The 13,862-nt window shown below is 44.5% G+C and overlaps 1 protein-coding gene across 2 annotated transcripts in view; it reads left to right on the top strand.

Moving 5' to 3' along the window:
- The window catches only part of enpp2l (ectonucleotide pyrophosphatase/phosphodiesterase 2-like), a 35,788-nt gene extending 24,097 nt beyond the window's left edge, over positions 1–11,691 (top strand). For both annotated transcript variants that reach the window (XM_082522551.1, XM_082522550.1), the window contains one exon: positions 9,429–11,691. In XM_082522551.1, the coding sequence (XP_082378677.1) occupies positions 9,429–9,599 (171 nt within the window). In that variant the 3' untranslated portion in view covers positions 9,600–11,691. The remainder of the gene's footprint in view (positions 1–9,428) is intronic.
- Positions 11,692–13,862: the final 2,171 nt, after the last annotated feature.

Below are 13,862 nucleotides of genomic sequence, written 5' to 3'. Positions count from 1 at the left end.
ACAGGGGCCGGTATGGGCTCAAAATGTGGTCATAAATATTTTGTACTTGTAAAAAAGATTTGTGTGTGCGTAAAAGAGATTTGTGTGTGGACTTAGAAAAAAAAAAACCCTGCAAGTTACAAGTACGGATTTTGACCCTATTTTTCTTCCTTTCATCTGATTGGTCAATGTCATGTCAATCACAAATGTAACAATCCAATCAGAGAACAGATGGGTTTGGCTGTCGAGGGGCGCTTTTTTTGAACTGCAGGTCTTTGAAGGGAATAAATGCCCTTTTACATGCCAACCCACGAAGGAAAACAGTCTGTGGTCGTCCGAGTTTGGTGATTTTTGTGTCACAGGACTACGTGTTTAATACAGGGACTTCCACAGCCTTTTCAACAGCGCTGTGGGGGCGGGCAGTGTTTTGGAAATGACAGTCTTCATTACAAAGCTTTCTTCGTTATGAATTAGCATACATGTTTTTATTGAACATTTGAAGAACCAGCAAAAAAAACAAACTCTTGTAGAGGACATAAAGTCAGAGATAGAAAAGACAAGGAGCATCTAGTACAGGTAGAACTGCTGCAAAAACCCACAGAGCCCAGCAGCCAGCAACAAATTCTGGATCCTTTGCTTTTAGTTAGCAGTTAGCATTAGCAGCACATCCTGCGTCCGATGTGAAAGGACCTTTATGCTGCGCACTGTGACTCACAGCAATGGTCCTGGGTCAGCCCTGACTTTGTGTTAAACTAATCCTAAAGTAATAATGGTATTTCTAACCACTAACATACCTAGGGTTGCCAACTCCCTGAAAAATAAATAAGGGACACCTCGTGGCCAGGGCCGGGCGACCCAGTTGTCTTCACCCTTCCCAGTGTGGTGAATTTTGTAGCTCTTTTTTTTTGTGTGTGAAATTATTTTTTAACCATTTGACTTGAGTTTGATTTAAGCAGATGCATATTCTTTGTGATATGACCATATGTGAAACAAATGATCATTTAGCCATTTATTTTTAGCTCAAAATGACAACATTAACACAGTAAAACAGGTCTCTTTCTTAAACAGAAGCCTGTCATGCTTAACTTTTGAGAATATAAGTAAATCTTTCTTTAAAAGAACTCTGTCCTACTTAACTTAAAATTATATAAATTAATATAAAACAATAGAACAAAAATATTCTTGTAACAGTGCACATTTAGTGCATTTAGTACAATTGGCTTCAGCTGAGGTATTATTTCAGCTTTTCTAATGCTAATCAGCTGCTCCTGTTTGTAAACCCGCTTGTTCCCATGATTACGCATCATAACTCATCATCATTATTCATCTATGTATTACTTTTATGTATTAGTCATCTATTTGTTGTAATCATCTATTCTTGCAGTTGTTTATTACACAAAATAAATTATATTATCACACTTCTGGCCACATAGCGCTGATATTCACTGCACATGCCCATATTAACTTTTTCCAGCCAGGTGTTTTCCTTTTCCCATTCTTCCCTTTCTCTGAGGGGAACAAACATTGCTGCTCTAATGCTGGGCTCACACTGTGCGGTTTTAGGCCCATTTTGAGCCGATTTTTTGAGTGATCGGACCGATTTTGGCCTTCATCGTGCATCGTGTAGTATACGTGGGGTAACGAGAAGTGATTAACACCTCACGACCAGCTCCCGATCATCAATCGCTCGTGAGGGTCTCACCACAGCCGCTCACACTGCTCGCACGCAAACACGTAAACGTTGGTGTAAAAGATGGAGCAGCACGGCTGTGCAGCGTGTGATCTGGACACAAGCGATGGAGGCACAACTTGTAGAACTTTGGAAAGCTCATCCGAGCCTTTTCGATGTGGCATCACAAAATTATCACGACCACAACAACCGTGAAAATAGTTGGATTTACATGCTGCTCATTCACAGCTGCCCGATCAATGTTTTTCATTAGCAATTTAGCAAAGTTGATGGTGGTGGTGTGTCTGTGTGAGTGAGAGACAGAGAGAGCGTGCGACAGATTTTCTGTTATAACCTTCATGTTATGGAGGCACAGTGTGAGCACTCAGGTCGCATCAGAGCATCGGGCCGTATAGTGTGAGACCTGCATCGTGACCTACCAACTGCGAGTCAATCGTGCAGTTTGAGCAGGAGCTGAATAACGTGACTGAAAAAAATCGCACAGTGTTTGCCCAGCTTTAGGTGTACTGTCGTCCGAGACTTGCACCGCCGTGTCGGCGTTTGTTTCCCTGTTGGCCATGCTTCTTGTTGTGGTCACCTGTTGTCTTCCGGTATTTTCTCCGTAAGCGACCTTTCCTCGACCAATGAGATGAGTGGTAATCTGAATTGTCATACTCGTAAGTGTGCTGTCAGCTCATTGGTCACAAAGCAGGAGAGGGGCTGGGAATTATGTTTTCAAACAAAGCGTTAATTCCATTAAAAGTTATAGACTACTTTTGATTCTCACTGTATTACGGGACAAAGTGCGTCGCTTATTAGCTCAATACGGGACGTGTACTTTTGTTTCGAAATACGGGACGATTCCGTATTTTAAGGGACGGTTGGCAACCCTAAACATACCACAACTTTATCCTTTCAACAGCTACTGAAAGTTAGGGGACCTAGCTGCTATCGGATATTTCTATAGCGATCCTCCAGCTTCAAACTGTATCACCCTTCAAGGACCTGCAGTTCAAAAAAGCGCCCCTCCGACAGCCAAACCCATCTGTTCTCTGATTGGAGTCCACACACAAATCTTTTTTACGCACACACAAATCTTTTTTACACATACAAATCTTTTTTACAAGTACAAAATATTTATGACCACATTTTGAGCCCATAGGCCGGTTCTTCTGTAACAGGAGAGAGAAGAGTTAGTCTTGGCACTGCTTTTATAGAGAGGTGTGTGATCGGAGATGGGGGGTTTGGCTTACTTGGTCTACAGGTGAGTGAAGCAGCTGAGCGGAGGGAATGCTCTGTAGGAGTTGGTGAGCAGACAGTCGGTGGAAGGAGTGGAGGGCAGGCAGGGGAGTTCTGTTCTCTTCTTAGAAAGAGTTGTTTGAAAATTCCAAGTGATTGAACAGGAGTGCATGGAAGTGGAGCTAGTGGCAAAGAAGGTCCAGGCAGGTACGCTACCAGTCAAAAGTTTGGACACACCTTTTCATTGGGTTTTCTTGACTTCAGGCACTCCATCATTACACGTCCTGGAGGTGTGTTTGGAGTCATTGTCCTGTTGAAAAACAAATGAATGCAAAGTGGATGGCATGTCGCTGCAGGATGCTGTGGTAGCCATGGTTCAGTGTGCCTTCAGTTTTGAATAAATCCCCAACAGTGTCACCAGCAAAGCAGCCCCACACCATCACACCTCCTCCTCTATGCTTCACGGTGGGAATCATGTATGTAGAGACCATCTGTTCACTTTTTGTCTTTTTCAGACAAATCTCTTCTGCTTGTTGCTTTTCCTTAGTCGTAGTTTCTTTGCAGCTATTTGAGCTTTTCAGCTCCTCTAAACAGCTGATGTAGAGAAGTGTCTGCTACTGGAACTCTTTGTGGGCTCTGACCTGAGGTGTGATTTCTGAGGCTAATTACTTGGATGAATTTATCCTCAGCAGCAGAGGTCTTCAAATCTTCATTTGCTGGGGCGGTCCTCATGGGAGCGAGTTTTGTCGCTTGATGGTTTTTGTGACTGCACTTGGGGAGACATACAAAGTTTTAGCAATTTTCTGGACGGACTGACCATCAGTTTTTAAAGTAATAATGGTCAGAGGATTGACGTGGGGTTGTTTCATGTTGTCAGTGAGGAGCAGAGACACTGAAGGCAGCAGTGAGCCACCAGGGGAGTGTCTGTGTCCCAGGCTGAATGAACAGTGTATTTGTGTGTGGCAAATAAAAGGGCCGCTGCCCAAATCGACCATTACGGAGCGACTGGTCCTCAAATCAAGTCTTCAAATTTCAACAATTTCGATTTTATAAACAGATTTGTATGTTCTCTATATTTAACATTATGAACCCTTCGCACCACTTTCTTCTAAGTATAAAAGTTTTATATAAGTCGCAGCACAACAACTGGAAAATTAGTGAGAAATCTAAAATACGCATTGCCTTATAATCCAGTATATCTCTGACATTACCCAAAATATAAATATTTTTAACCATCTTTTTTCTAACATGTTCAATATGAGATTTCCATGTTAATTTATCCTCCAATACTACGCCCAAAAAAAACGGAGTTCAGTAACTCTCACATCCACTCACATCCTGGGCCATCTGATCTCAGGAATTCGCATGATAAGGTGGGGCCAGGTTTCACAATGAACACACCCGAAACTCTGGCTGATTGGGGCCCACACCCAGTTCCACACCTTGGCTCAGGCGATTAGAGGATCATCAGGGGGTCCTTTTGTCCCTCTGTGGGGGGTCACTCCCACTGGGTTTATATCTGGGACTCTCCACCATTTGACCTTAGAACTGAAGAAGCTTCTCGGATGAGAGGTGAAACGTCTTCAAGTAACTTAAAGAAGTCCAGACGCTTTTCTTTGCAAGCTCCTTTGACTACGATGACCTGGATGACTGAGAACCTTCACAGACATACTTAACCAGTTCAAAGTGATTCCTCTCACCCCATAATTCAGCTTAAAAATCAAAATAAAATGTTGCAGCGTATCAAAAGCTGTTTTTTGATTCAACAAATACCCCTGTTGTATATTTATTTTTGTCTGTTGCAAATGAAATGTTGTCAGTAGTAGTCATCAATGTTAATGCCATTGATCTGTTTTTCCGAAAGATCACTGATATGGCATTAGTCATACTCCCAGCATTATACAATCTAAATTTCACATTATTTCCATCAGTTGATGCATCTTGCATTTTATTGTCAATGTTATCATCAACAAAGTGTAGTGGTTAGAGGTTGCTGGTTTGATTCCATTGTTGATGTTTTGTATATTATGTTGTGAACATAAGAACGATCTTAAAATTACTTCCAGCAAGTTTTACGTACGGTTGTCCTGGGACAACATGTTTGGTACTGAAAGCTTCTGGATTGCTTTTCAACTCCATGTTAAGCAGCAGAACCACCGGTTATTGAACCAGAACAATTTTTGAAGTAGATTCATTCTCACACCAGTTTGGCGTATAAAGTACGGAGTGTCAGACCTGTCTAATGCCATAACCCAGAAAATCGGGCCGCTGAAGCCAAATGACAAGTTGTGTGTTAGATCAACTGTGTAAACACATCTGGTCTGTTCTGTGTTCACCAGCATGTCATCTGTGTCTATGAGCTGTGGGTTAATCTTGGAGGCTGTAGCCAATCAGGCTGGTACAGGCTCAGAGTACAGAGCCAATATTTCATCTGCAAAACTAAGTAAATGTGGGTTCAGAAAGGAAACGATATGAAACTTTGCAATACTGGATTTCTCCTAAATCCAATACCTACCTACCTCACAAGAGCTAATTAAGATATAAAAACAACCACAAAAACACGGAGACCTTGTATAATTTCTGGTTACTGGCATTTTGACTATAAACTTTACAGGAACCAACAACTCAGGCTGTGAGCAAATATTGATATTAAAAAAAATTCAGAGTCATGTTCAGATTAGAAGCTTAAAACGTGTCATTTCTAGACAGCTGGTGATTCAGAGGTTTAGCATTACTGGTGTCACAATCTAGCTCTGAGGAAAGTCACATTCACCAGCTGTAAATCTGTCACGCATAATAACTGCAATATTGGGATCAGTGTGCAGCTCTGTGTCATGTGTCTTATGACCTTGTTAAAATTGTCAGTTTGAGGAAGCATGAAAAGGTGTTTGAAAATTTTTTTTATTGCTTGATATTGAGATTCCTGTTAATTCTGCAAAGTACTGACATTGAGTCAACAAAATGGCAACAAGTAAACCAAACTGTCAGCAGGGCAGGTGCTGACATGTGTTTCTGCTCTCCCATGAACAATGGTGTGCTGGCTTTGAAGCGTAGTTATGTGGTCAGTATTTTAACTTGTTTTAGGGATTTCATTTTGTCTCACATAATCTTCGATCTTGGTAAAATTAAATCATGCAGAACCAACACAATCTAGCTTTAGTTTCAAATTACTGAAACATAAATTTAGAGAGGCCCCAGTCCGCGAGATCTTCAACGCACACCTCCGGCAGAGCTTCAACAGCATTCCGAGGGAGACTGGGGACATTGAGTCCGAATGGACCATGTTCAGCGTCTCCATTGCCGAAGCTGCTGCATTGAGCTGCGGCCGCAAGGTGGTTGGTGCCTGCCGTGGTGGTAATCCCCGAACCAAATGGTGGACACCAGAGGTGAAGGGAGCCACCAGGCTGAAGAAGGAGGCCTATCGGGCTTGGTTAGCCTGTGGGACTCCGGAGGCAGCCGACAGGTATCGACAGGCCAAGCGGAATGCGGCTCGGGCAGTGGCTGAAGCAAAAACTCGGGTGTGGGAGGAGTTCGGAGAGGCCATGGAAAAAGACTTTCGGACTGCCTCGAAGAGATTCTGGCAAACCGTCAGGCGTCTCAGGAGGGGAAAGCGGTGCTCTACCTGCACTGTGTATAGTGCTGGCGGAGCGCTGTTGACGTCGACTGAGAAAATTGTCGGGCGGTGGAAGGAATACTTCGAGGACCTCCTTAATCCCACTGACACGTCTTCCGGGGAGGAAGCAGAGTCTGGGGATGAGGGGTGTGACCCACCAATTTCCGGGGGCGAGGTCACTGAGGCAGTTAAACAACTCCTTGGTGGCAGAGCCCCTGGTGTCGATGAGGTCCGCCCCGAGTTCCTGAAGGCTCTGGACGTTGTAGGGCTGTCTTGGTTGACACGTCTCTGCAATGTTGCGTGGAGATCAGGGGCAGTACCTGTGGACTGGCAGACCGGGGTGGTGGTCCCCATCTTCAAGAAGGGGGACCGGAGGGTGTGTTCCAACTACAGGGGGATCACACTCCTCAGCCTCCCCGGGAAAGTCTATGCCAGGGTGCTGGAGAGGAGGGTTCGTCCGCTAGTCGAACCTCGGATACAGGAGGAACAATGCGGTTTTCGTCCTGGTCGCGGAACACTGGACCAGCTCTTTGTCCTCTCGAGGATACTTGAGGGTGCATGGGAGTTTGCCCAACCAGTCTACATGTGTTTTGTGGACCTGGAGAAGGCATTCGACCGTGTCCCTCGGGGCGTCCTGTGGGAGGTGTTGCGCGAGTATGGGGTGTCTGGCCCATTGCTACGGGCCATTCAATCCCTATACAACCGTTGCAAGAGCTTGGTTCGCATTGCCGGCAATAAGTCGGACTCGTTCCCGGTGGGTGATGGGCTCCGCCAAGGCTGCCCTTTGTCGCTGGGGGGTTCTGTTCATAATTTTTATGGACAGGATTTCTAGGCGCAGCCAAGTGGCGGAGGGCTTTCGCTTTGGTGGCCTCAGAATCTCATCTCTGATTTTTGCGGATGATGTGGTTCTGTTGGCTTCATCGGGTGAGGGCCTCCAGCTCGCACTGGAGCGGTTCGCAGCCGAGTGTAACGCAGCGGGAATGAGGATCAGCACCTCCAAATCTGAGGCCATGGTTCTCAGCCGGAAAAGGGTGGAGTGCCCACTCCGGGTCGGGGATGAGTTCCTGCCCCAAGTGGAGGAGTTCAAGTATCTCGGGGTCTTGTTCGCGAGTGATGGGAGAAGGGAGCTGGAGATCGACAGACGGATTGGGGCTGCGGCTGCAGTAATGCGGACGCTGCACCGGTCAGTCGTGGTGAAGAGGGAGCTGAGCGTAAAAGCGAAGCTCTCAATTTACCGGTCGATCTACGTCCCTACCCTCACCTATGGCCACGAGCTGTGGGTAGTGACCGAAAGAACGAGATCGCGGATACAAGCGGCGGAAATGAGCTTCCTCCGAAGGGTGGCTGGCCTCTCCCTTAGAGATAGGGTGAGAAGTTCGGCCATCCGGGAGGGGCTTAGAGTAGAGCAGCTGCTGCTCCACATCGAAAGGAGCCAGCTGAGGTGGTTCGGGCATCTGGCAAGGATGCCCCCTGGGCGCCTCCTGGGCGAGGTGTTCCAGGCATGTCCCACCGGGAGGAGGCCCCGGGGCAGACCCAGGACACGCTGGAGAGATTATATCTCTCGGCTGGCCTGGGAACGCCTTGGTATTCCCCCGGACAAGCTGGAGGAGGTGGCTGGGGAGAGGGAGGTCTGGACCTCTTTGCTTAGGCTGCTACCCCCGCGACCCGACCTCGGATAAGCGGATGAAGATGGATGGATGGATGGATAAATTTAGAGAAAACAACTCAATGGGTTATAAATGTTTAGACGTTTTTAAAGTGTACTTCTCTGCTAAAGAGGGTTTTTACTGCACCTTGGATATTCAACAATGAGTTTCATAGTTTTCCATGTTGCTTACACCAAAGCGGCCACAGAAATAGTCCAAGGACATTCTTGCTGTTTGATATGAGAAAGGTTTATGGACATGTGTAATATTTAATATACATTCTGGCTGGTAAAATTTCACAACATTAATATATACAGAGGCAGAGATACAGCGTGGTGGGATTTATTTTTATTTTTATTTTTTTAGCTATGTGAAACTTCAGCAAGCCCCAACAAAAAGGCGGATCCATCCAGTTCACAGATGCCTTAACCGGAAAAACAGGAAAAGGGATGAAATGTAAACTAAATAAAGTACAGGGTCAAAGGTTGCACAAACTGAAATGTTAGTCCTGAATAAAAATAATGAGAAGCAAGGCAGTGTGCAGAGGTTACGTTTATATTATATTTCAGATCCTAGAAATAACTACGTCTCATGTTTCCCTGTGTGGCAAACAGGATGAGGACCCAAACGCAGGACTCGGAACACGGAAAAGTAGACTGAAAACGGCGGCTTTATTTGCTGGAAAAATTCTACACCGGATACAAGAAAATGAAACCAGAAAGTAGAAACAGTGCTGTCAGCGTTGATCTCGTTAAAATGGATGGCGTCAACGCGTTAATGAGCTAACCACACTAACGCATTGACACCGTCCAGCCCCACGCATGGGGTGATCCACGGTTAATGGAGATTTGCTGTGTTTGCTGTCATTTTAACGAGATTAATGCTGACAGCACTACTAGAAACATGAAAACTAGTGAACTAAACTGGGATTGAGAACTAGGAAAATACTACGAGTATGGAGGAAACACACACAGCACTGAGGAGGTTTGATGGTTAACAACGTGACGCCAAACAGGGCAAGACTGAGGACTAAAATACACAGGCAGGAAACAGGTGCAAACACAGCTGGGACTAATGTCCACATAGCACAGAAGACTATGAAAGTAAAACGGGAAACAAAGACGTCGTTCTTCTTTACTGTTAGTCTGTAAATCACTTGAAAAAGTCACACTGCAATTGCACAACTTGTGTGGTGAAATGTTTTCAATTACTGTGGAAAATATTAGAAAAAAATGAATGCATGATGGTATCGGCTGCTGAATCACAGCCTTTGTTTCTGCAGAGCGCCGAGGATGAATCGAAGTGGGTCGAAGACATGCTGAAGCTCCACACAGCCCGAGTACGAGATGTGGAGATCCTTACGGGCCTGGACCTCTACAGATCCACAAACCTCACATACACCAACACCCTAATTCTCAAAACCTACCTGGAGACCTTTGAGAGGGATGAGTAGGAGCCAGAGACAGAGATGATCATATAGGATGTAACCCTTTGTAAAATGTCTGCATTTTTATTGCATGCTCTTTGGAAAGACAACATAATGCTGTTCCACTGCTGAAGAACCGCCCAAGAAGTGCTTGGAAAGGGAACACATATTTGAAAATTACAAGAATGGTTTGTTATGACAGGAATATTCAACCCTAGCTATGAAATCTGTTTAGGAATAAGCTATCACAGGAAAGATGCAGGGCAGGTACAGTACGCATTCTAAAGCACACATCAAGAACCACACCAGTGTTTTATGTCTGTGCCTAAAAGAGATTTCTCCTTCACATTTCTACTGCCATATGCACTGCATGCTATGAGATTTAATATGTAAAGTTACATGTGTTTAGTCATTTAGAAAAATCCATTCTTGGTGGTCTTCGATCATGGAAGATAATCATTGTGAACTGACACAGTGAGAAGTTTTCATTGCAAACTGTAAGAAAATAGATTAAAAAAAAAAGATCAAAGTGGTTAAAAAATGACGTGGAAAATGAGAACATATCAACCAGGCTTTAATTTCTTCAATCTTGTAGTTTGACCTGTTCACAGCAGCCAGTATAACAGGTGGAATCACAAACTTTTAAAATCAACATACTCCCAAATTAGTCACTGAGTCTGTAAACTCATCAAAAGGTTGATCAAGATTAAGACACTTCTATAGGTCCAGAACTCTTGGCCTTCAGCTGAAGGCACGTCTGCCCTGGCTTAACTTTACTTCCTGTTTCATACTGCCTGTGCCACTAACTATAAGACTATGATTATGGGCAGAGTTTTCCCAAATGGAAAAAAAGTGAACACATATTTTTTCTTATCTTTTAATTTCTGAAAATGTAGCACTTCTTTTTTACAAAACCCAACTTTCTCCCTTTGTCCCTAAACCACTTGATGGTGATCCAGCAGATGCTAAGAGTTTAAAGGCTAAAATGTGCAAATTTGCTGGTGTTTAGTTTCTTGATTGCATGATGATTTAACCAACAGTTGTGTGACAGGTAATCCAACAGGCCTAACCGACCATAGTCCTGCACCTACAGTGAAAAACTGTCGTTGTGATTTCATAAGCACCTGCTTGTTATCTCTTTAGCTAACTCTGTCAAAAGGTGTGAATTTTTCTACAATTTATCATATTTATAATAACTTTGCCACTCGTCCATCCTGCTAGCCATCGCTTCTCCGATTCTGTTCAGTGTCCTGGGCAGCTGAAGCTGAAACCAAGCAATCATTGGGTGAAAGGTGGTGTACACCCTATATAGGTTTCCAATCCTCCACAGCTCTTACATCTGAGACATGCATTCACATTCACACCTTTGGGAGGAAACTGGAGTACCTGCAGGGAGCTCATGCCAGCACAAGGACAGCATGCCAATTCCAGTTTTTTCTTGCTTTTCCCATTCTAACAATGTACTCACAATCACAACAAAGGAGTGTGGTTTGGAACATGTCCAGTTTAATTAAAAGTTTAAAGAACTTAATGTCACCACCTCTTTTAGAAAATTTAAAGAGAAATGAATGCATTCATCTCAGTCCAAATGATTACTATTTTGCAAACTGAATGCAGACATTAGGTGTGCAAAGAGGCTGCTGTAAAACCACGTGTCTCTGCAATACAGTGTAATATAGCCGAGATACTGAAAACACAAATTAAAATGAATATCGTTTCACCTTCACTTTGATTTTGAGCCAACTGAGTTACAACATGATAGCTTAAAATGAGACCTAACCTCGAAACCATGGAAGTGTCCTTTAGTTCTGTTTAAACGGTGGAGAGGCGACACTGATGTCATCTGTCTGACGTTATCTCTTTATCCAAATTCAACTTTGCTTCCACGCCTTTATTCCTACACCGATAAGCCAGAACCTGCATTTTTTTCACGTTTGACATTTTGTAACATTAGCCCAGTGTTACCATACCTAACTACTCGTGACTGCGTAGCCATAGTCATGGTAATAAGTAAAAGGATCAATAAAAAGTCAGTTAATAGACCTGTCAAGATGTGTATGAAGCCATGTTTATTCTTGTAGCCTTTCAAATAAAATCTGTAGAGTAGTGGAAACATTCACTGAGTTGTTTTTTATTGTGTTGTTCTCTGCAACCACTGGACTGGCAGATGATGATAATAATAATAACAATGGATTGGATTTATATAGCGCTTTTCAAGGCACCCAAAGCGCATGACAATGCCACTATTCATTCACTCTCACATTCACACACTGGTGGAGGCAGCTACAGTTGTAGCCACAGCTGCCCTGGGGCAGACTGACAGAAGCGAGGCTGCCATATCGCGCCATCGGCCCCTCTGGCCAACACCAGTTCAGGTTTTCATGATGACTCCTGGAAACCTGAAAAGTTTTGTTCTTAAGAAAGCATCAAGGTTTCTGTGATGGCTCAACTTCAACTTTATTTTGCAAACAGATTTCCTTGTAATTTATTGCTCATGCTTCATGTTAGCCAATCAGTGTGCCCTCATGGATTATGTTTTACATGCACCTTTGTCCCCTAAATGATTAGAGCTGGGTCACATTACCTATGAAGAGCCCAGGCGTTCTTTCACCTGGGTGACTCAGCTGGAGGTGATCGGGCCCCAGCTTGTGTCCAAGCAGTGCACTACACCACGGTTCCCTTTTCTTGATCCACAGCCATCTGGAAGCTTTCCACTCCTGCAACCCTCTGATGCCAACAACTGTAAGTGTGTGGTACGGAGACCGACCCAGGAACCTCCTGTAGCCCATCTCAAGGGTTCATAGCAGATCCTCCACCCGTCAGAATTCTACAAGCTGCTGATATTTTGCCACCTTTAGCTCATGGGTGTCCTCAAAATGGTTCTCCGAGGGGGATTGCGAGTTCAAAGGTCAACAAGCCTGTAAAGCCTGTACAGGTCTTCAGCTAGTTCAGAGGTTTAAATCAGTATCTGGTAAATCTGGCGTTTGGCCTGTTGATTCCCTGTAGAGATCGCATCAGCTACTGTGTTCAAGACCTCGGTGGTGCCATATATTTCTCCCCTCTACCAGGGCTTTAGGGGAGCAACTCAAAATATGTGCTCACTCCAAAGCCTCCAAAGCCTGCCACATCTGTTCAGTCTTCACAGCAACACCTGCAGAGGAAACTCCAATGTCTGCTGAGGCTCCAAAAAGTAGCACCTCCCTGGTTCTGATGACCTTGAACTCCTCCGTTAGGCTGGTGAAGGGAATAACTTGTAGCTCCATTAACAGTAGAATCAGTTTGAGGTTCTCAGGGTTGGTGTATAAAGTGTGTACCTCTTACAACAGAGACAAGGGTTTACATCCAGCTTCCCATCTGCGGATACACCACAGGCACTTTGATTAGAGTCAGGAATGAGTCAAGAACTTTGTGTCTCTTGTCACGGTGAGTCTGCAGTAGCTTCAGTCATATTAATATGATTGTGTTTACTTTACATTTCTTACATTTTATTGCATGACTGGATATTTGTTTTTAATATAATAGCCGGTGTGAGTGTTTGGCTCATGGTTGGCACATAATTGGCACACAGCTTCTTTCTCTCTTTGCTTAAGTGGCTCAGTGGTATGCTTTTCTTAGCAGAATGACAGTCTTGTTTTCTGCTAGAAGGAGTTTTTCACAGGTTACATAAGCTGCATGATTATGCAGCTTATGTAACATCATTTAGATCACACTAGGTGTGTTTATGCATCTGCAGTAACCCCAGCCGGCTGGCTCCCTTCTCACATCACTCGTGAACAAGACCCCGAGATACTTAAACTCCTCCACTTGGGGCAGGGTCGCGTCCCTGACCTGGAGTGGGCACTCCGGGTCGCCTTCGGGTCAGGGAACGGGTCCTGACTGTCATCTGTGCTTATGCGCCGAGCGGCAGTTCAGGGTACCCAGCCTTCTTGCAGTCCCTGAGTGGGGCACTGGAGGACGCTCCTCCTGGGGACTCTGTCGTCCTACTGGGAGACTTCACTGCTCACGTGGGCAACGACAGTGAGACGCTACATCCAGATGAACAGAATAAACTTTGGGGGATACACACGATAATGTTTCATCTCCTTAATGCACGTGTAGTGTCTCTTCATTTTTCCCAACTAGCATTCTTGGAAATTACGCATTGTTCTATGTTAGGACACAGGTCAGCTGTTTTCTACTACCATACATTTGTAGGGTGGGCATGGGCAGTGTGAGGACCCAGGAGCGGACACAGACGTGGAGACAGCGCTGAACTTGAAACAAAAAGCGAGCCTTTATTTTGGCTGGATT

The sequence above is a fragment of the Aulonocara stuartgranti genome, assembly GCF_965226115.1.
Source record: "Aulonocara stuartgranti genome assembly, chromosome: 22".
Classification (NCBI taxonomy): domain Eukaryota; kingdom Metazoa; phylum Chordata; class Actinopteri; order Cichliformes; family Cichlidae; genus Aulonocara; species Aulonocara stuartgranti.
This window is presented reverse-complemented; position numbering and strand designations above follow the sequence as displayed.